The sequence below is a fragment of the Symsagittifera roscoffensis genome, chromosome 8 (assembly GCF_963678635.1).
Source record: "Symsagittifera roscoffensis chromosome 8, txSymRosc1.1, whole genome shotgun sequence".
NCBI lineage: Eukaryota > Metazoa > Xenacoelomorpha > Acoela > Convolutidae > Symsagittifera > Symsagittifera roscoffensis.
Genome location: NC_087069.1, coordinates 50,474,096 through 50,498,205, shown reverse-complemented (window position 1 = coordinate 50,498,205; position 24,110 = coordinate 50,474,096). Strand labels below are relative to the sequence as shown.

At 34.7% G+C, this 24,110-nt stretch overlaps 1 protein-coding gene across 1 annotated transcript in view; it reads right to left on the bottom strand.

Moving 5' to 3' along the window:
• The window catches only part of LOC134853305 (protein AF-10-like), a 45,837-nt gene extending 25,854 nt beyond the window's left edge, over nt 1–19,983 (bottom strand). The window contains exons 1-4 of the mRNA XM_063869277.1: nt 19,573–19,983; nt 14,392–14,446; nt 10,863–11,021; nt 10,221–10,426 (exon numbers count right to left, since the gene is read on the bottom strand). Coding sequence (XP_063725347.1) covers nt 10,221–10,426; nt 10,863–11,021; nt 14,392–14,446; nt 19,573–19,593 — 441 coding nt within the window. The 5' untranslated portion in view covers nt 19,594–19,983. The remainder of the gene's footprint in view (nt 1–10,220; nt 10,427–10,862; nt 11,022–14,391; nt 14,447–19,572) is intronic.
• Nucleotides 19,984–24,110: the final 4,127 nt, after the last annotated feature.

The following is a 24,110-nucleotide window of genomic DNA, read 5'->3' as shown; positions in this document are numbered from 1 at the left end:
AACTATCAAAACAGGTGAAACGAATACGAGGAACAGTCAAAAGAAAATTAAAATGCAAAAAATGCTGTCGTGCGACCTTCAAATTGGACTCAAGAACAAAGAAGCACAAGAAGACCTGCAAAAATCTGCAATACCACACCAAAGCAGTCATCACAAAGCCACAAGAACAAATCAATGCTAAGTGAAAACTTGCCCGATGCGGATAACTTAGATCTGCGTCGAAGTTGGCACGCCAAATCAAAAATCCTAGGAACAAAGGGCTTACCCCAAAAGAATAGGGGGAACGCCTAAGTGAGCGGGGGAGAAACACAATTAGGCATGGCAAAAACATTATAGATATTAATAGGCCTAGGACCAAGTTGATAAACCTTATGAGAGCGGATGATAGGATCACATCTACATGGACTAAACAAGGGACAATATTCTTCGATTGGAAGAATGATGCCAAATTCTACAAGATATTCAGATTGTTTGAAAGGGCCAATTTCCCAATTTAACTTTTCATAAGTAAACGCGTCACTTTTTAGTGTTTTTGAACAGTTTAAAAACCTCATCGGCTCTTATAACTTCAACTGATAGACTTATAGACTGGTTGAACATTTTCTCTCTCCAATGATCTTTTTTTAAAAAATTATATGACAAGAAGCACTTCTACTTCATCTCGAGTCTCCACGTAGATCTCTATATGTTAAACAGAAAAATGACCAAAAAAGGACAACTAAAACCCCATCGAACTAACTGGTTATCAAGACAAAATAATAAAAATACTAGAAAACTTGTGATAGTGGTAAAAGGATTCAACTAGTACAAAATATTCATCTACTTGATGAGCTTGAAGCGGAACTATGCCAAGCGGTTGTCCACGGGTCTATTGGCCTTCCCATTTGAAAAAAAAATCAAATTCACGGAAGAATTAAGTAAAAACAGTTAGAAAAATTATCTAATATAAGTTATCTACAAAAAAGCAGGCGATTTCAGTAAGGATGTTCTCCGAAATAGTCTAATCGGTCGAAACTAGCGCAGCACTTAATCATCAAACTGTTTCGAGCTCGTAGAATCTGTCTACCAGACAGAATGATAGCTCTTCCTTTTTCAATGACCGTTTCATTATCTGCGAATTGTTTGACATAGTTATTGAGGTTCTTAGCACATAAAGCGTTTCTGAGCATTAAACAGTGTTTCCACATTACAATTTCTCAAAAAAGATCACCAAGTCCTACAATTTCCGGGCTATGTCGTTTTAAGGAGAAAAAGGGAACCTTTCCGATTTGAATTATAATAAACTTTTTAATGAATCTCACAAAACTTTCAAGATTAAACTGAAAAAATCTTAATGCATTTGCAGAATTTAGTGTTGATGAACTTGCAGTAGGTATAAAAAAAACAGCATTTCAACAGAAATGGAGCCTGCACCATGTACCTGTCTATTTTTATTTATTTCAAACAAGGAATCGCTATCCTGAATCATCCAAGAATCACATGTTCGGCTTATGGTTCAGTTATATCAGGTAAAGGAATTATACTCCAAATTAACTTCAAGGATACAATAATAGTTTTAGTATCTGTATGCTAATGTAATATTTCCATTGCAGTCTGCAAGTAATTTTATACAGCAATCATCAAGTGGCGCAAATTAGTAGCAGATTCCAGGTTCAAGGACAATGGTAATTGCTTATAAAGACCGAATAAAATCTCTTATGTCGTTCTTTAAGACTGCTCCAGTTAGTGCGAAACCATGATTGTTCTGTTCCGACTTTCGTTTCAAGGTCTCGAAAAATAATTACCAAATCAATTACATTGTCGCATTTGATCGTTAACAGAAAACTGGAAAAATTTGCACGCAAACTCTAAGCCTCATAACTTCACAGAAAAATCACAGGTGAAATATCTTTCAATAATTAAGCCCAAACTTCTTCGATTTTGAGGACAGTATAAAAATTTGGTCAAAATCGATTCATTAAGAGTCGGTACTAGGTTACTTGTTTCGTCCCTCAAAAAACTGTGGTCCCTAAAAACTCGAGGTACAGTATGTGGCTAATTCCAACAGTAAGCATTTTTATTTCTCTATATTACCGTCCAAACGTGCCTAGTTAGTTTAGCGGGAACGAATGCGGTTACCTACCCTAAGGCAAAGGTTTAAACCCCGTGCTGGACTTTCTTTTTAGAAAATAGGCGGGACCAATCATCTAAACTTGTTTTGTCACGGGACCAAACAAGCAAACAAGTACCCTAAAAGAAATCCGAATAGAAATGATAAAAGAAAGATTTCTGAGATATTTGATCAATGAATTGATCTACGATGACTAAAAAAAGGATACAACCAATACTGAATACAACCAATTAGCCCTTCGCCGAGGGATAACACTAAAAACTGGACAATTAAACTCAATTCTTGACCGAAAAGACAATAGTTGTTGCCTATTTAGTGTCTATTAATTCTTAAACCTGAATTTTGAAATTTTTAATTAAAGCCGGCGTAGTTGTGTTGTTGTAGCTGCCTCGTCGAAGAGCAGCATCTGACTTCCTGATATCGGTGAAAAAATTGTACAGAATGGTAAAATACCAATTTGTAGAGTAAAAGCGTTCATAGAGTAATAATGCTGAGTACAAATTTTTTCTATGAGTCGATTCAAGTTTTCAGTACTTTCAGGAGAAATATACATCAAACTGCAAACCACACCTATTCTCTATCTGCGAAACACCTCACAGAGTGACGAATTTGGCTTACATAGCCGAAACTATGAGCCAGTGTTGATATTATCATTGCCATCAGGAGCGAGCTTGACTGCTCTAATTGAGAGTTATTTGAAACTGAGGACGACAAATGCCTCACTGGATTGAACTAGAGTGAGAAAAGATGACTGATATCGTGTGGGGATGTTGAAGCGGTTAAAATTTCCATTTAAAACTGTAAGATTGAGACAGAAAAAGAATCGCCAGAACGTATACTGGCGATGCAGTAGGGGCCCTAACACTTGAATTCAGCTGGGGAGATTAGTGGAGGGTTTTCATTTAGCATTTTAGGAATGAAGACAAATTCAAGGTAGTTAGAAACCACCTGTGTCGATTACGAGGTAAATTTGAGTTTTGGCACCCTTGTCAATGTACACATTGAGGTCGAGCGAATCAGTTATATGAGCAGCGTAATGATTTTCAAACGAGGGTTTTATCCGTACGCGAGGGTCCATTGTTTCGATTTTTTTTGGTATCGCTAGTATGGTGACATATGGTATAGTTATTGGATTACAACGTTCAAGTGGTTGCAAACGAAAATTATGTGGCTTTAATCGCATTCATTTAAGTGCATCCAGTTACAAAGCGCAGTGCGGTATTTAGTACTCTATAACCTTGCAGACCGCATAAAATTTCCATCAAGCCGACTCAATATAAAGCCAAACAAATCCTAATATGATTTATTTAAAAATTTTTTAATGGATTTGATCAATGAGTTGATCTCAGAACACTAAAAAAAGGGTCTGGTAGATACTGGAACTTTGTTCAAAACGTAGATTATCAGTGCACAATCATTATTGGATATAATCATAAAATCCTTTTGCTGGAAATTATTTGTGTTGGTAGTTGTGTTGTTGTAGCTGCCTCGTCGAAGAGCAGCGCCTGATTTTCTTGATAGCGGTAAACAAAAACATTTCAACATGGTAAAATATGGATTGGAAAAGTTAAAGCATTCATAGAGTAAAACTGCTATTTACAAACGTTTCGTTTGATAAGTTATTTCAAAATTTCTGAGTTATGAAGGGAAGTTTTTGATGGGGCTGTCTCTTACAAGTGTCTACTGAAGCCCCCAGCTCCGTACCTTTTGGTAATAGACAGCCCCTTTCAATTTCACACAATGAGACGTCGAGTGTTTTAGGCTGAAGCGCCGTTTTGATGAATCAACACGCCGTCAAACAGCAAAAAATATCAGCAGAGGTGGTTATCTCTGTTTACGCCAATTTTCTATCTGCGAAACACCTCACAGAGTGATGGACTTGGCTTACAAAGCCAAAACCATGAGCTAGTGTTAGGATTATACTTGCAATCAAGAGCGAGATCGACTGCTCTGCTTGGGGGTTATCTCAAGCTGAGGACGACATGCTTCGACAGGATTGGACCAGAGTTATAAAAGAAGATTTGGTATCACTAGGGGGTGGTTGAGCAGGTAGAATATTTAATGTTGAAACTTAGATCAAATCTTTTGAGATAGGAAAATTAAAAAAAAGGGAGTCGCCAGAACTTATTCGGGCGATGCAGTAGCGACCCTTTCCATTGAATTCAGCTGCGGAGATAAGCGGAGGGTTTTTCAGCAAGTACTTCAGATATGGAGACACACTCATTTAAGTTGTGAACCACCTGTGTGAGGAGCTTTGTGATTTCGGTATCCTTGTCAATCTACACAATGAGGCCGACTAAATCAGTTTAGTGAGCAAGTTATGACTTTTAAACGAAGGGTTTTATTTGTCTGCGAGGCTACATTGTTTCGATTATTTTTCCTTTTTTCGGACCGTTAGTATGATGACATATGGTATAGTATTCGAATTACTAGGTTCAAGTAGTTGCACATGAAGAGGATGCGGCATCTACCTTGCAAAGGATCCAACTTATTCGATTAGCTGCATCCAGTTAGAAAGCGCAGTGCGGTAATTAGTACAGTCTGTAATCTTGAAGACAGCATATAATTCCGTCAAACCGATTCAATATAACGTTAAAAAAAATCGGAATAAAAAATGATTTATAGAAGAACTTCTGAGAGTTTTGATTAATCAATTGATCTCTGATCACTGAAAAAAGGTCGGGCAAAGACTCAACTATTGTTCCAGTGCAAAACAATTACTGGAAATAATCAAATGAGATCTTCGCCGAAAGATAACACTGGATACTGGACAATGAAACTCATTATTGATCAAAATAAAGTAGTTGATGTATGATTTATTGACCATTTGTTTTTATTTTTGAAATTCTTAACTTTTAGTTCAGGGCGCAGTCTTATTGTTGTAGCCGCCTCGTCAAGGAGCAGCGCATGATTTACATATTACCGGTAAGAAAAATAGTTCAGAAAGGCAAAGAATCAATTGGAAAGGTAAAAGCTTTCATAGAGTAATACTGGTACCATTGTCAATGTACACATCAAGGTCGCGCGAATCAGTTACATGAGCAGCGTTATGACTTCCAAACGGGAGTTTTATTTGTACGCGAGGGTCCATTGTTTCATTTCTTTTTGGTATCGTTAGAATGTTAACATATGAAATAATTATTGGATTACAACGTTCAAGTGGTTGCAAATAGGAATGATGCGTCTTCGACCTAGTAAACGATCTCATTCATTTAAGTGCATCCAGCTAGATTCGATTCAATATACAGTCAAAATAACTCCAAATAAAAAAATTCAGAAAAATATTTCTAAGAGATTTGATAAAACACTTCGCAACATTTGCCATACAAAAAAATTATGAAAGAAAAAAGGAAAGTCATATTTTTGAAAAATTAGGCTAAAAAATAGTCAAGAAACTATATCACAAAAATCTCTTTGGTTTCACAAAAATCTTTTTCATATCTTTGAATCACTGAACAAGTTTCAACTAAGGCGAAAAACTTGGGTCATCCCTCATTAAGCTGGCCGCAATTAAATAGTAGTTATAGAAAAACTTCAAGCTTTAAAATTTATGAAAATTCGCCCTTGAAACTACACAACAAAATTATTAACCCATAACAAGTAAGCCGAACCCATTTACCGAAAAAAAAACTGAAAAAATATAAAAATCAGAGCGGTTAACTTAGAAATACAGAACGAGTTTCAGCACAGAGGCAAAGCTCTGCTTCACAAACACTAGCGACAACACGATAAAAAGCAGCTCAATCAAATGCAATACGAAAAGTAGAAATGAGCCTCGAATTAGTAAAAATTAGGCTACGGCTCGTATTCGATCTGTGACCTCGAGATTATGAGTCGCATACAATAACCAATCAGACGCATACGCTTCATAAATCACAAACACTAGCCGCAAGTAAAGCACAGATACTTGGGATTTTCCAATGCTTAAGATCGTGATTATAGCAAAAGTGCCACCAAATAAATAATAACTTTTATTAGCGAGTTAGCTTAGAAAAAAGAAAGTTCGTACTAATACACAACGTTTCGCGAATGCGATACTGTAAGTATGGTTAAAAATAGGGGCCCAGCTAAAGCTGGAGGTACATGTTTTATATTTTTATATCAACCTTATCTGATTTTCCACTGAAAATAAACGATTAGCCGCGAGTATAGGGGAGAAAACTGTTACCCTTTCTTACGAAAAAAACTGACACTGATCTTTATAGCTCTTTTAAAGGCCTTTGATTCGGTGGACAGGTCAGCACTGTTCAAGCCCTAATAAGTCGAAAAGTGGGAAACCCTCTGAGTCGCATCATTTGGCAGCTGCAAGAGCAGGCTGAAGGTGTTTTAGACAAGCAGAAGAAGTTCGTGCTTTAGAGAGGGAAGAGACAGAGGTGCCTAAGCGGCCCCACTCTCTTCAATTTAGTGTTTGACGAAGTGCGCAAGAAAGGTGTGAAAAGAGGCGGAGATCGGTCAACTTGCATATGCAGATGATTAAGTGATTATGTACGGCACAATTGCAGAGGCACAAGAAAGTAATGATGCTCTGAATCCGGAAGTCAAAATGCAGAGATGGAGATACCATTAAGTAAAACCGAGATGGTTGTAGTGAAAAGAGAAGGATCAAATGATATCAACCTTAATGGCGAAAAACTGAGGTAAAATCCTTGTTTTACCTGGGCAGCTCGCTAAATGCGGAAGGAGACATAGGCGAAGCAATAGCAAACAATTGCAGGAAAGCTAGAACAGCAATTGTAAGATTGATGCCAGCTCTAGTAAGTGGCTTAATCAGTATGAGAACGAAAGAGCGGTTAGTAAAGACTTTTAAGCCAATGCTACTACACGGGTTTGAAATTGCAGTCATCAGAAAAGTCGATGTTGGCTAACTAAATGCAGTTCTGAACAAGGCCAGGAGAATGATCCTCAAATTGGACAGCAAGAGGATATGCACTAACGTTCAAACTGCAGAGAAAGTTCAGTTGAAAAGCATTGAAGTAGAAATGGCTGTACGACGGTCAAACCTGTAGGTTTCACTCAAGACACTTCAAGTAGAAGCAGAAACATCACTCGCCCAAAGAAGCAAGGTGTACAGCAAAGACTGGATCAGGGCAGTAAAGGTGGACCTCGAAAGGCTAGTGGTGCTGGATACAGAAAAATGGCTAAAAGACCCAAAACCACTTAATTACAATCAGAAAGTGGATAAAATCTGCTGAAAGAAAAGATATGCAGAGACATCTCAGAAACGATCGTGATGCACAAGAACAGTCGGGTTTAGATACACTCGACACGGCACCTTTCAGCGCATTTGTACCAGAGGATCTAAAGTACGCAAAGGTTGCAAAATTCAATACAAGACACTCAGGTGGCTGAAAGCGAACATTCAGACAGCTCACCCGCAGTGCACTTTGACTTGCGAAGAACAATCTGAAACAATAGAACGAAAGTCACTAGATGAGGATGAACTAAAAGCAACTGCAGAGGAAGAAAAATACTCTGCAAATGACCCGACCATTCATCAGTGCCCGAAGTATCCAAGAATTTAAACAGTGCTGAAGAGCTTGCAAAACCATTGCTTCGAGAAGCAAGCGTGGTCATACAGTCTTCAGATGCCTGTACGGGGAAGAGAGACTGGAAGCTCTCGTGCTCAAAATCCTTTCACCCGAGATCGACCCTAATCGGGAGACTTAGCACTCTATCAAGGGGAGGGGCACCCTTTCCTACAATTGAAAATGAAACGAAATTGAGCAGGGTAGTGGAACTTTCGCGCAAGATAGTCTTTTTATCCAACCCGTGACTCCAAAGCCGATTTTACCAGGAAGATTCACAAAATCAGCTTTTCTATATAAATCTAAAACTCAGATTTCTCAGGGCATTTTTCGAAAATAATTAAAACACTTGCAAAATTTGGAAAACGAATTAAGTTCCAGAAATGGAAGCTTCCAAGGAAATAACGTTCTTTTCTTTCGCAAAGAAGGATTTCGGCGTTTCTGCTGGAAAAATGTTCAAAACGGTTAATTGGATTCACCAAATCCTTAATCTCATATTTGGTAGGTTATTTTTTAATAGATCTAAAGGTCGGAAAAATAATTAAATATAATTTTTCCGAGTGCTATAGCCTTTCTTTTACAAAAAACGGGGTCCTTCAGCTGATGCGCCAAAGAAAGCCACAAAATGTTTTTCATATGAACCAATAATCTGAGAACTAGCAGGGTAGATTTCAAGCAAAGTCAAAGTTAAAAAACCACGGTCAAAGTTCAAAATTTAGGGTTATCGCTTTGTGCATGGAGCTTTCTACATCCGATTGAAAAATAAACCTGAGGTTTAGTAAGGTAATTTTGAAAAACCTCAAAAAAAAATTTCGAAACGGCCAAAAAATTACATATTAGACTTTGCCGCGGGCCATAACATCGTGTAAAAAAAAAAATCGGCGAAGCCGCATATGCAAGGGAACTTCACAGAACCTGTGCTTTCGATAGAACCTAAAATCTCTGATTTGGTTGAGTTAATTTCAAGACAAGTAAAAAAAACACACATTCCCACAGCCTGCAATGTCAATTGAACTCAAAATCTTAGAAATGGGTCGAACGTTTTCGAGAAAATGAAAAAAAAATGGTTTTGAAATACCTCCCACATAATTTTTCGAGAGCTGTAGAAAATAGGGCAGGTGGAAGGAGACTAAGGGACTGTGCAGTCAGACAGGGTAGTGTAATTTCTTTCTATTGGAACCACTTTTTCTAAAATCGGTAGGATAGTTTTGAGAAAGCTAAAAAAACAGTAGTCGAAACACACTCGAAGACGGTTCGCTTAAAATTAGCCTTTTACCGCGATAATCTAATATTGAGCTGACAAGAATTTCCTTAGTTCGCATTCAATCACAAACTTACAGGCACTTGAGATATACAGTTAGAGGCATGTTTTGCTGATTATTATAAAAAAAAACTCCAATGACTGAAGTTTTTTGTAAACTTGTTACACTTTTCATATTAGGATTTAACATGTTTTGTTTTATTGTAATTTTTCAAAGGCTGTAGAAAAAGCGTAAGGTAGAAAAAGACTAAAGGACTATGCAGACAGACAGGGCAGTGGGATTTCTTTCTATTGGAACCACTTTTTCTAAGTCGGTACGGTACGGTGATTTTGAGAAAAACTAAAAAATTTGCGAGAAAAAAAGTTTGCGACAAATCGTCTAAAAAAAATAAAAAAGCAAATCCCATACATATTCATAAAATCTGTTTTAATCAAACAGGAACTATTCGAATCAAGCAGGAACTGTTCGAATCAAAAATCAAAAAAAAACTTAAGCTTTGGAAAGAAAAGCTTTCGAGTTTCAAAGAAAAAATAGATGCCCTTTAAGCTCTTTGAAATTCAAGAAAATTTTATGATTGCCATTTTTCTGATAACACTAACCCAACTTGGGAAAACTGGATCAATAGGTTGAGTTTTTATTCCTCTGAAAATCTAAAAAGTTAATTCCACTTTCGAAACTAAAAATCGTTCACGTTTTTTTTTGCGCCATTTTCACGTTCGTATTTGGAGAGTGCTAATTACGTAACTTTCAGCAGATGAATTTAAATTGAATTTAAAAAGAGCATATATACCTAAGTGCATCAATACCAGTGTGAACAAATTATAATTTTTCTTCAAAAAAAACAAAAACACAAATCTGCAAGACCTATATAAGAGTCTTCACTACGTTTTTCACTCTTAAAAACAAAAACTAAGTACTACCTCAACTGAACTATGAAGTAGTTTTATTTGAATTTTAAAGATATTGAGCATGTCAGCATGAATTGAAGTGTAAGAAACTAAAGTGCAATTGAGAGAAATTTGTAGGAAACGTTGTTTACGGGAAAAAGTCTAGTTGCTCTCGCGAAAGAAATTAGACTTGTTTTCTTTTTCAGGAACTTTAGAAATATTTAAAATAACCAGATTGTCCTGAAAACTAATTATATTTATAAAAACACAAAATCAAATGAATCAACATCAGATATTCTAACAATGCAACAAAAGCAAGCAGCTACAAAAAAAACATTCACAACAAATTACACGAATTAAACAATGATAACTTAAATTGCATTGAAAACTGAGACGTTTTATTAAAACTAATTAACAGAAAATGTTAAAAACTCACCAGCTTCGTAATATGAACAGCGCAATATCCTCTGTACGCGACATTAGAGCTACTGTTACTCTCATTATTTTCTCCGTTCGCATTTCCTGGAGTCAGACTGTTGTTGTTGTTGTTTACAAACTCCTCGAATAGGAAGCCTTTTTCCTGGGCACAGGTCACGTGAAATGCAGATTTACATCCCACTTTGGCACATGACATACACGCACCTATGGGTGAAATGTTACAATAGGTGGTTTAATAAAATGGTACAATCATTTGTATTTTACAATACCTGTACTTTTTGAAACATAGCCAACAGACATTTGAAAAAGAACCAATGAACACAAGTAAACAGAAAACAGAAAAAAAATGATTTCTAGGATTGACACTTTTTGAGACAATTAACCCAATTTGAGAAAACGATCAATAAGTAAAAGTGAAAATTAAATTCTGAAAACTAAACTCTTTTACACTTTGGCTTTTACACTTTTGCTGTTCGATAGTGAAATTTGCCTTCCTTTTAACAAAAAAATGAACAGGACATAACTAGAAACAAATAGTCATTCAGCGCAGAAGCCTGAGCAAATTTTAAAACAGTTCCTGAAAAACCAAAAAAAAAAATAACGCCAACTATAAACCACCTATTATAACATATCACCGCACCTTGGCCTGCTAAATGATTCTGTTGTCTCTCTGTGCATATCGAACACGTCTGTTTGAATCTTTCTTTTGGGACATTTGTTACTATGATTGGCTCCAAAGCAGCCATATCTCCAAAACTGACTTCTTGGATGTACAGGGCACAGACTACGTGGGCCCAACCTGGAAAAAAAAAACAAATTGTTTACTTTATAAACGCCGGGAAATCTGAAATTAAACCAAAGAAGCATAAAAGATTTGCTACGAAAAAAAAGAGATAAAACATAAGGCAAAAACATTAACACACAGAGGCGAAGCAGAGCTTCGCGCCACTTGCGATACAACACAAACATGAAAGACAAAAAACCGGAAAAAATGAAAATATAATCTTATGAGAATATAAAAAAATGAGAATATAGTCATATAATCTTTCATATGTCTCGATAGAAGTTCATTTCAGGCAAACATGCCAGCATTTGAACTTTAAATCCGCAACAATGGAACAAATTTTACGAAAAGAAATAAAGCCGGAACAATCTTTGAGCAGACAAGTTGAGCCTAAAAAAATTATCTTATAAAAAATTAAGTCTACAGTCCCACCTTAGACAAATGGAAAACACTTCAACTTGCAACTACAATGAAAGTTATTTACAGCAAAAAAACACTGATGTGGTAACTACGCCAACAACCTTTGATCTGAAACCAACTGAACCAAAATTTTTTTTTTTAATTTTTCAAGTTCCATTGAAACTAGAATGAACAGCACTTGCATATGAGAACGTTAAAAAAATTTGCATGCAGTGAAAAAAGTTAGTGATGAGGGAACTAAGCCGACAATCTTCGAGCAGATATCAACTGAAACGAAAAAAAAAGATTTTATGAATTTTTTTAAAAATCTTTCAAGTCCTGAACTTAGAATGAACAACTTGCAACTATAATGAAAATTGTCTACAGCACAAACCAAATCCGTTGTTAAATTTGAATTTTCGAGAAATTGAGCATGTCAGTCAGTTGCATAGTCAGCTGCACAATCAGCAAGTGATTCAACTGATTTTGTCAAACTAGTTGTTAACTAGAAAAAAACTATATATTCCAGGTTTCATTCCCTTAAAGCTCTTTGAATTTCAAGAACATTCATGACTGGCACTTTTTCTTTAAAAATAAAACAAATTGAGAAAACTTGATCAATTGTAAAAAAAATTTTATTCGCCGAGAAATCTGAAATTAAAATCCAATTTCGAAAAACTAGAGGTCGATCACGTTTTTCGTGACCTTTTAACTTGGCTGTTTGATAGTGAAGTTTGACTTCCTTTTAACAAAGGAAATGACCTGAGCTTAAAAAGAAATCGAAGCTCAAGCCGCGAAAATAGTAAATTTGTGCCTGAACGAACTTTAAGACTTTTCCTGAAAAAAAAAATAAAAAAGATCATCGCTGCCTATACAAGGCAACTTCCCAAATAACATAACTCCCAAATGGCATAATTAGGAAACTTTTCCCATATGACATAATTCATTGTAATTCAAACGGTTTCTAACGATCTCGAATTCTAACAATTTGTCAGGAACGAAAATATGTGAAGAAAAATTAGAATTAATAGCTTCCAAACAAATGGTAAGCGACAGTTGACCACAAGAAGCTTATCATTAACCACAAGCTTATGCTTTTTGCTTTTGATAAAAAACTCTACAATTTTTTCAAGATAAATATCAATCAGCAATTGAAGTGACAACTTGACCCTGTTCGCACATCACGAAAAGTTTATTTCGATTTTTTAAATGCAACTGTTGCATGAAATTTACACCATTTGGGAATTTTTTCGATTTTATGCCATTTGAGAATTATGCCATTTAAGATGTAATCATATATAAGAGTCTGTCCGACGAACAACGACTCTTAAAACTCTAACTCGCTTTATACTAGCAAAGCACGCCGTAGTTTCTTTCTAAAAACGGAAAATTGCATAAAAACTCGTCTGCTAAATTTTAGCCCGGTCCAACGGGTTTGAAAAAAGTCATATTTCCGTATCTCTAAAAGAGTATAGCTGCTTTTCATTACGTCTTTGGAGCAGTTCAAAAATTGTTCTCAATTCCTGTATTTTTTAATCTTCTAAAAGTAAAGGTAGGATGATTGTGTTCCTAAATTTACACCTTTGAGCAACAAACACGTGACATACTATTTCATCTTTACCCCTCAATTCGGGGACTATCTCTTTTTCCATCTTTCTGTATATTCATTTCTCTACTTAGTTAATCCTACCGAAAAAAGTAGAGTAAATAAACCAGCCGAATTAAAAACCAACCGAACATGCGCAGAGTATAAAAACCTGACAATTTACGAAAAAAAAGTATACAACCCAGACGAAAGTTACGTCATATGAGCGAAATTTGCCTGACTTATAACTGCTAGAATTATTGCATAATTATTATATTACAGTTTCATATTTTCTGCTAGTTTATATGGTAGCTGGTTTATATTTCGGCTGTATTAGAAACCACCAAAAAACTACATGCACTTATTGAACGCCGTCAGCAAAATAAAAAAAAAGCAACGCAGACCATTTTAATTGCACTAAACAAAAATTGCGAAAAAAAAACTTTTCCTTTTTATTTCCAGCATTGCGCCAACATATGATATGTTAAGCTTACAGCAGTCGTCTAGCTCAAATGTGCCGCTTTTTCAATATAAACACTACTTAGTTTCTATGGCTGTTCTCTGATAACCAAACAAATTACTTTTAGCTTTAACATCTAATAATCCATGGAAAACGGAAACTTGTTTTTTTTCTGCTTCCATATATTTCAATAACTTGACATGTTCTGTAGTCAGTTGTTAATTGCCTTGAAATTGCGGAAATGTTTGTAAAACGCCAAAACAATTTATATAGACAGAAATTTCTCTAAAAGCCGACTAAAATCTACTTTTATTTGCGTTTAGCAGAAAAAAAGGCGCCATATATCAAACAGAACTGCTTTTTCACAGCTACAAAATCACGAACAACAAGTTGCACCAGTAAAAAAATTTGCACCAGTAAAACCAGTGTAAATTTTCTCCGCTTATGACACGTTTTGAGAGGTAGAAAAAAAAAGATAACACACATTGAAATATGATACGAAAGCGGTTCTTCATTATAATTGACTAGAAGCCCCTAGATTTTTTTGCGAACAAAGAATGAGTGAATTGGTAAAAAATAAGCTTTTCCGAAGCTTCTTAAATTTAATTGCATTTTTTATCGTTCAGTTAGAAATTCAAATGTATATACTGACTAGTAGTAAAAATCAAAAATGTTAAAAATACTTTAAACGTAGATACTAAGTGAATGAAAAAATAAGATTTCTTTGAAAAAACAGAGTCCATTATTCATTAGAAACCCACTAAATTGGGCCAATAACTTACTAAACATTAAACCTTAAGCTAAACTGACAAAAATTTAGACTGACCTTTTTATAACCACCATTTTTAGCTATGAATGAATTTAAGATGCTGAGATGATTGCGAAAAAAAACTTCCAAAAAAAAGTTTTGTACCTCAAACAACAGCACAACTTGAACTCACCTCCTGTGTCTGTTGGTTTCAGAGCTCCCTCTCTGTAAGGGCAGAGACAGCATTTCTGAAGCACAAATAACACTGTTGAAACATTATTAATTTGGTGAATACTCTTCATTATACTCATTTCACGCAACAAAAACGGACACCAAAATTTTTCCACGTTTTTCGTTTAAATCAATTACGCAGTCATGGGAAGATGACACGCTATACTCTATTGGAGAAAAAAAAGTAAGGCATAATGTCAACAGATAACCTTCGATTTCGAGTGTTTCCGAGAAAACTTGCAATCGAGAACTTTTTTTCATTCTTTTTGCCTGATTAAACAGCAAAAAGTATACACAGGGGTTACCGATTGCTGTGCAAGTAGCACTAAACCGTCATACCACAATGATAATTCCAGCAACTCAAAAAGAAAAAAAACTAGATACTAAAAAAATCGAAATTATCATTTTTGTGTGTCACTCGCACATTTCGTGTCATTTAGTCTAAAACCGAAAAAAAAAACAGAAAATTTTTCACGACAGCGAGTCAAATTCTTAATCACACCACACTTGATCACCTAGGAGCTTGAGTTGACAAAAACTTGACGAAATTAAAAACAGGCTGCTCAATAGATCCTTCCTACGGACATTAGGTTTTCAATTTTTCGGATTTAGGATTTTTAGTTTTTCGGACATGGCTGTAGGATGTTTTAAAAAGCTGCAGTAGAATTTTCGATGCACAAAAAAATCACATTCTCTAAAAATTGAAGCAAAATTAATCAATTTATTGCGTTTACTTAAAACTAGCGTGCAACACAACTCCGGCGCTTCTAACAGATAATTGAACATGAAAATTGCTTTACTAAAAAAATAAGAAAACAACAAAATGTATGCAACCGTAACAATAGACGGGAACGTTTTTATTTCAAAAATTAGACGATAAAATTAATATCAACTCAAAAGTTCTTTTTAAATTGCAATGGTCAAATCCTCAATACTACTGGGTTTCAGATTTCTGTATTTTAACGCCGACAAAAAGCCCTAAAATGGCCGACAGCATAGAACTGCACTTTCCATATTTAAAAAAAAAACTTTTGGAACAATTTCACTTGCAAAATTAGTCAATTCATAAATGAGATTCATGGTTTTGCTTAGTTTTTTTATCAATATTCCTTATGTATATCAATTGCTGCCATCCAACGTTTAATCCAGTGCATGTAATTTAGAAAAACCGACTCTTAGTTAAATTCTTTTTAAAAAAATTCTTGAAATATAATGAAAAAAACGTGAAATTTGAAAGCTTCAAAAAAATTGAGCCATTAAATTAGGATGAAGGTTACGTCAGCAACTAAATGAAATAGGCTGACAGCACCCCATTAAATGATCGACAATTTCAAATTTCTCATCATTCCGAATTTTGAGAAGTTTATTAATAATCGGATTTCTATCGTTCAGTTAGAAATTTAAATGTATAAACTGACTAGTAGTAAAAATCAAAACTGGTAAAAAATACTTTAAACGTAGATACTATTTGAATGAACAATTAAGATTTTTTTGAAAACAAACAGAGTCCATTATTCATTAGAAACCCACTAAAATGAGCCAATAACTTACTAAACATTACAGCTTAAGCTTGGCTGACAAAAATTTAGACTGACCGTTTTATAACCACCATTTTTAGCTACGAATCAATTTAAGATGCTGAGATGGTTGCGAAAAAACTTCCAAACAAAATTTTATACCTCAAATAACCGTACAACTTGAACTCAACTCCTGTGTCTGTTGGACATAACCGACTCTTAGTTTAATTCTTTTTACGAAAATTCTTCAAATATGATGAAAAACGTGAAACTTGAAAGCTTCAAAAAAATTGTGCCATTAAATTAGGATGAAAGTTACGTCTGCAACTAATTGGAATAAGCTGACAGTACTCCATTAAATGCTCGACAATTTCAAACTTCTCATTCCGAATTTTGAGAAGTTTATTAATTATAGAATTTCATGAAAATTTCGCAAAAAAAAACATGAAAAACGTCATATCTCGGAAATTAAAAGCATTTGAGTAACCAAAATCGGAGACAAACTTTGCAACCCCTGAGAGTACTCTCCGAGTACCTAAAAACATGGTTGGACACTTCAAATTCTGTTTAGTATATTAAATGATTTAGAAAAAAAACGTCGGAACATTTGGAGGTAAATTTTGCAAACCCTAAGATTACCCTGACAATACCCAACTAAAGGGCTGTGAAAATCAAACTTAGTGGAGTTTTTTAAATCTACGTTTTCTGAAAAGTTCGAAAAAAAAATCATAAAAAACGTCATATCTCGGAAACTAAAAGCACTCGCGCATTCACATTTGGAGGCAAGACATGCGACCCATGAGAGTACCCTGAGTCTCATTTCGAAAAGAAAAGGATTCGCAGACAATATTGCGACCCCTGGGAGAAAACTTACAACATCTCACTATCAACTAGTTACTATATACTAGGTGAAATAAACACTGTGTTCAAACTGGAAAAGCGAAAAAATTCTTTACCATTGCAATATACGATATAGCTTAAATTGAAAAAACTTTTTCGTTTAACATGCCCGAATGATAAGTTGAAAAAGCTTTTAATTGGTCAGACAGTGAAGCCCGCATTTAAATATATACTAGAAAAGAAGTTAAAACATGGTCTTGAATTTTCTTCTGGTACCTCCTTTGGTACATTTTCATGAGAGCCATTTCTGGCTGACCAACCCGGAAACATTTGTTAAGCACCCTTTGACACCAAAATCAATTGATTTCTAGGCAGGAGCGCGCGCTAGAAGAAACGCCTCCTAAAACGGCCTTTATGTACCATCACTTTAAATTACTCAAACAAACTATAGCTGCGAAAAGTTTTTTCAGTTGAGCTCAATTTGTCTGGTATGATGTCCATTTTTGGGAAAACATTTGAAGCTACAATGTAAAAACAACCCATTTTGACCAGTTTTTATCGCATGACTCAATTCAAACGGCAAAAAAATTAATCGGAGATATTGAAATCCTCTCATTAGATAAACAAAAATCGCAAAATTTTTATTAGGAATATAGCATTAAGTACATTTTCACTTAATTTCACCGTTTGATTAATTTTGGACACCATTTCTCGAAATTTCATATGCTCGTCAAATCAAACAAGATGAGGTCATTCATATGATAATATTATTGGCGACAACTTTTTAAGCCAAAAAAAAAGAAGCCGAAAAAAATTCAAAAACAATTTAGAGCCAAAAAAATGTATTAAGTCCCCCTCAATCTCAAAAATACACACGTACACTTCAGATAAAATTTTAACCAAAACCTACCAAGCAGAAAGAAAGAACAGCAAAAAAACAGCCGAAAAAAATTGTTGTTATGAGAAAAATTGAACTATAACTTCCATTAAGAATCTTAGCATTTTGTGCATTCATTAGCTCAAATTAAAATTTGTAGCTCAAAATCAGGTCACTATGACGATAAAAGATAAGCCGAAATCATTTGGGCAGCATAAAGCTTTTGAGCGAAAAAAACAACAAAAAAGAAAATATACGAAGTCAAGGTTACTAAAACTACAAACAGCGCAAGTAAATTGCGAACACTAAATGCAACTACTGTAAATTGCGAACAGCAAAAACTCAGTTTGTCTCGAATGGTGTTCACTTCGGGGAATACACTTCAAAAACCACAATTACTAGCTAGAATAAACATTGAAACGCAAAATACGAGGTCAATAATATTTGGCACATATGTTCAGCCAAACAATGTCATTAAAAATTTGCCTTAAATAAAAATTTGCCTTAAACTTTTGAGTCTCCTCGAGCTTATATACGCATGGAAAACTTTAATTCCCCTTTCAAATGACGTAAAATCAGGTCATTAAACAGATATATTATATGTCATAGCCGTTCAAGCCGAATAAAGCTTCTATATAAATAAAGAGTTGTTAAATTTACAAACAAAAAACTAATTTCGAAAAGATTGGGTATTTTGAATATATACATTTTCACAATAACTCTGTTGGTTGACGAAATATCAGACTTAAGAAAACAGATGAGAAAACAATTCAGTGATTTTTAAACAAGTTGTTTACATACAAAAAGCTACACTGAAGAAAAAAATAAACAACTCAGCAATTAGAAAAACGCTTTTATAAACTTAATTGATTGATGTAATTACGATCTTAGTTTTTTCTCAGATGATATTCGCCCAATTTAGAAATAGGTCACTTAAAATTTGATTGTCTGATACTGATATTGGTGAAACCAATTTTTTTTTCCAGAAAATTGCAAATATGGGGAAAATAATCTAAACTTTCATGCACAAACTGTATAACTTGAATAACAAATTTCAAATTTAATAAATTTCACATCTGGTGTTCAAATTTTCAAACTTTGGTATTTAAAATGCGATCAAACATTTTTTTTTGTTTAAAAAAACTGGTGTTTTCACAGGCAGAGAACCAAGTTTCCGAAAGAAAAACTAAAACGGTCCCATAAATTTTTTTTCTTTCTAAAGTATATTGGTCGTACGGTAGGACAGTTGAGAGGCTTTTAATTTAAAAACGCTGGCTAATCACATGCGCAATTACCAATGCCTTTTCGTCTTTTGCGGTGTTGCTAAATGTAATGGTTAATTAGGCATTATTCGACATTAAGTGACTTCAAAATATGTCAATGAGTTCGTCAATATGTATCAAACTTAAGTAAAGCTTAAAACTTGGGAGAATGAATCTGATCCGCTTGTCCCTGGGCCATTTTATTTTACACATTTGTAAAAATCGCATAAAAAACCATTTCGTTTTTTAATGAACAGAGTGGTTCCATTAAACGCATCAATTTCATTTTAACAAAAATTTTGGACACTTTTTAAGATCGGTTGACAGCAAAGTAAATTTGTCAAACATTAACAAAACTTTCGATCCAAAGTATTTCCTGTATCTTTTGATTAAAAATGTGGTGACCATGGCTTTCTTCAAATCTCAATCTCAGCGATCGCATTTCTAAAAATCAAACGGCGACCCCCAAAAAAGATCTTTTCTGTCAATTTTAGTTTTTTTTCGCGCTCGTTAAATCAAGTTCACTTTTCGTTTTCAAACAAACCGATTAAAACTTTTATCATTAAGGATAATGATCGTCTCCCAGAAACGTTTTTGTCGTGATTTAGGATGCAAGCTACCAGTAAAATTAATAAAACTGAACTCACCTTGTAAATGTCTTTCTTCATAATCAGTCAATCAATTGGAGCAAGTTTGCATTGAATATTCGGCAGAAATCGTAAATGAAAAGTTGATTTGACTCAACGTGGAAAGAAAGTCATCAAAGTCTTGATCAACTCAATTTCTTTCTTGCATTCAAATAAAGCATGGAGCAAATTTTGATCACTTCTAGAATATGTATGAACTAATTTGACGTCAAATTAAAACATGCTTTTCTATTCATGAAAGCAAAATGTTCAGTTTTACTTCAAAATCTGTTCAACCAACTTCAATTTAAAAGATCGACGGAATTTCTTACGAAAGTCTTCAAAGTGTAAATGCAACACTTATGTTAGACAGACAGTTATACTATAAATTGTTGTAAAATGTAGATAACAAATACAGTCGAAATAACTGTTAGAAAAGGAATAAGGAAGGTAAAAGGAAATAATAATAAGTTCTCGAACGAATAAAGGAGTAAATTGTCTGGGGATTCCGCAGCAGTTGCCTACTACAGCATAAAGCGGAAGGTCTGCAAATAACACAATGTTAGGAAATTCTGCGTTCTTTACGTTGTAATATAAAACAATTTTGTCTTGATCCAATTCCAATATGAATTACATTTCTGTAGCTCAACTTTCATTTAAATACAGGATTTGAGCTCGAAAGAATTCTGTAAACAAATTGAAACAAACACGAAAGTAATGACCAGAAGTTTTAATGGAAATAGGTAAAAAAAACAAAACCAGGAATCAAGGAGCCTGGATTTTCTTGGGAAATGTTTAATGAAAGCTAAAAACTCGGAATAGAGAGTTCAAAATGAATTGAAATCAGGGTTTGCGGTCACCTCGAATATTTGATATTTGTTTCAATATTTAACAATTCTATGGATATTCAAACTCCAATGAGTAAAATATAGTAGTAAAACTAGCGTATGAATTCAAACAAGCTTTGCGTTTGTCTAAATGTTAATGTTGCCGATACATTTACGAAATTCAAGTAAAGCAACGAAAATATTTCAGTTTCACTAAGTTCAGATCCAAGCCATTTAACAATACCAACTTAGAGCTCACGATTAAATTTTGCCGTACAATTTAGAATTCACGTCGTGGAATAAGTAATCGCAGAATTTAGCAAAGAAAGAAAATGGTTAACCGTCAGTGGATAAATACTACAAACCGTTCGTTGTTTTAAACAATCAGTCTATTTTTGTTCATATTGTACTCACGTAAAAACATTCGCTAGCAATAACGAAGAGTTGTATGTAAATTCTTGGTAACAGCTGAAAAAAAAAAGAAAAATTAAAACTCAAAACATTCGACTCAGTATGCTGCACAATTTGGTTCTTGTTTTACAGTACAATTTAGTCTCAAACTTCAATGCATTTACAACAACATATATGAAAATATGTATAACACAACGCACGTAATTTAACATTTTAGAGCCCAAAACACACTACAATTCACGTGCGTTAAAAACGCGCGACTTTTTTTTCATTTCTTAAATAGTAAAACTGAATATAACTCCGTTGCAACGAGAACGCACAAGTACAATAAGTGTATAGAATTGAAAAAGCAAGCACGACATGCAAGGATGGCACAAAATGAAATTCTAATTTAGCTGAAGGATTTATTTTTACTTTACTTACGTTGCTCCAATTCCCTTCTTTTACCTATACACTGATGAATTCTCATCCACGTTTGCAGAAAAAAGCAAATCACTTTTTATAGAAATAGAGATCAGTGAATAAGGTGGAAGGAAATACTATGGAGTGCGGTCAAAATTTAGACAACCTTTATTTCATACCGGTTAAAAAGTAGACAATCTTATAATATCATCCTATAAGAATCGAGAACAGAAAGCAAACTTAACAAATAAATAATCAAAAAAATATTCATTACCTAAGTTTGCTCCCTGTTCCCGATTCTGATTGGTTGATATAGTAGTTGTCGACTTTATAAGGTGTCTACTTTATGAGTTGTCTTCTTTTTGCTTCGTAACCAAATACTATTACATGTATACAATCCCATGCCGCGTACATCTTCGCTTCTGACTTGACCAACCATTTTACCTTTATTTCCATAACCAGCGAAGAGCACAAGCACTTTTTTGTTTTCTCTGTTTTGTTCGAAGGGATATGCATTGCTAGACCGGATATAGCTGTTCATAGGTAGCAAGCTAATACTATTTTAAGGTATAAGGTGAGCATCGCCAAAATACGGTTGCAAAAATGTTAAAGAACAAGGGCACGAAAAAGTAAAAAGGGATATTTTTGAACACTTTAACTTTCAAATTTCGAAGAACAAATATCTCGTTAGAGCTCTTAGAATAAAGATATCACGTTAAGAAACATTGTTTTATTGGCCTTTTAAACAATATCACAATTACAGAAAACTGGTACAATTGATTTTTTATTCTGCTGGAAATTCAGAGCATAGCCAATCGAAGATAGGCTATGCTCCGAATTTCCAGCAGAATAAAAAATCAATCGAAGATTGGAAAAAAGTAATGAATGCAAGTAAACATAAAAAAACACTGACTTTCTTGAAAAAAAATCTCAACTAAGGAAATTTCTAAGAAAAAAAATAGATGCCTTTTATGCTCTTTGAACTTCTAGAACAATTTATAATTGGCGCTTTTTTTGATAACATGAACCCAACTTGAGAAAACTGGATCAAAAGCTAAAGTATTAATTCCGATGGGAAACCTTTAAAATAATTTCCAATTTCGAAGCTAGAAATCGTTCACCTTTTGTCGCGCCATTTCCACGTTCGTATGTAACAGTCGCTTATTTAAGTCACATATGAGGTTAAAGAAAAATAGGCCCTATATCCATTGGCTCAAGAGTCAGGGACACTATCTCTTGTGTTTTTCTAACTCGAACGGTCGGAGCCAATTCGGTTCACTTGCGACATGAGACTAAAACCCTCGTTACAGCTTAAAGGCCACTACCAAAATACCCCCCCAACTCTAGAAAATAAGAACGTCCATTACTTAGGTCTCTTAAAAACCCAAAATATGCGAACGCCGTTAAAAACAGGGTCGCAATATTCCGTAAAGTTACTTTTTATTAGACAGTGGAACTTTGATACCAGCACACTCGAGAATTGGAGTAACTAAGTTAATCAGCAACTCTAGCATTAAAGGTAATTAATTTCTAACTCAAGAAGTTTGCAATTAACGAATTCCAGCAAAGGAAATGAGTTTTAACTTGAGAATTAATGTGACATTCGACCAGAATGAACGAAAATTGTGACATTCGACCAGAATGAACGAAAATTGTGACATTCGACCAGAATGGACAAAACTGCAGATTTGGTGAATTCAAAAATTTAGCAGCTACCCTTTCGAATTGACGGTTTTAAGAGATTAACAACGTTATTGGGACGAATAGTCAAACGGTGAAGGTCAAGATATTCTGGTATTTTGAAATTTTAGAAACTCGAAGTGATGACGTAATAATTCTGAGAAATGTAACATTCGCCCGGAAGATACATATCGACGGAAAACAAAACTAAGTCTTAAGACGACTGGCTAACGTCTAAACAAAGCTTTGCATGTTTTCACCGTCTCTACCAAGCCAGTACTTTTGGTGGTTTCTTTCTAACATCGGGTCGACAAAAACGATTCTGTTCTCCGGCTTCGACCAGAACGCTCAAATTAACTAGATTACATGCAGAATTAGTGAGCTCATGGCTGGGTCTCAGTATCCCCAGACCACGAGGTCACTCCTAAAAACAGGGCTATTACTATTTATTGAATTATTGTTTTTGTTCAGTAGATAAAAATCATCATCTCGATCGAAGATGGATCAACCCTTCCCCCCCCCAACTCCTAGCTTCTCATCCTTGTCAAAACGAATTTAGATCTCAATTAAATTCAAGTCAGGACATGACAGGATGCTAAAAGTCTATACCAGTTAATAAAAGTTCCAGTCCCGAGGCCCTTCCGGATTCTTGAATCCGCCGAATCAAGCTCCTTAAGTTCTATTTCACGATAACTCGGAGGGCTGGTTTTCACCCTTCACCGTTGTTCGCAACGGCCTTGCAACTATTGTAACAGTACAATAGTTGCAACTCGGAACGCTTTCTGCTGTTCTGTAGTTCGTTGTCGTTTTCTTATCTCGATTTTCGTCGTTATCGTCAACGCAACTAATGTTGTTGTGTTTTCTTTTCGCTTTTTTAGCTAAAATGGCCGTTTCTGACGTTTCTCAGAAATATGACGTCATCATTCGAATTTTTGAAATTTTAAAATACCAGAATATTCCGGCCCTCACCGTTACTATATACTAGGTGAAATAAACACTGTGTTCAAACTGGAAAAGCGAAAAAATTCTTTACCATTGCAATATACGATATAGCTTAAATTGAAAAAACTTTTTCGTTTAACATGCCCGAATGATAAGTTGAAAAAAGCTTTTAATTGGTCAGACAGTGAAGCCCGCATTTAAATATATACTAGAAAAGAAGTTAAAACATGGTCTTGAATTTTCTTCTGGTACCTCCTTTGGTACATTTTCATGAGAGCCATTTCTGGCTGACCAACC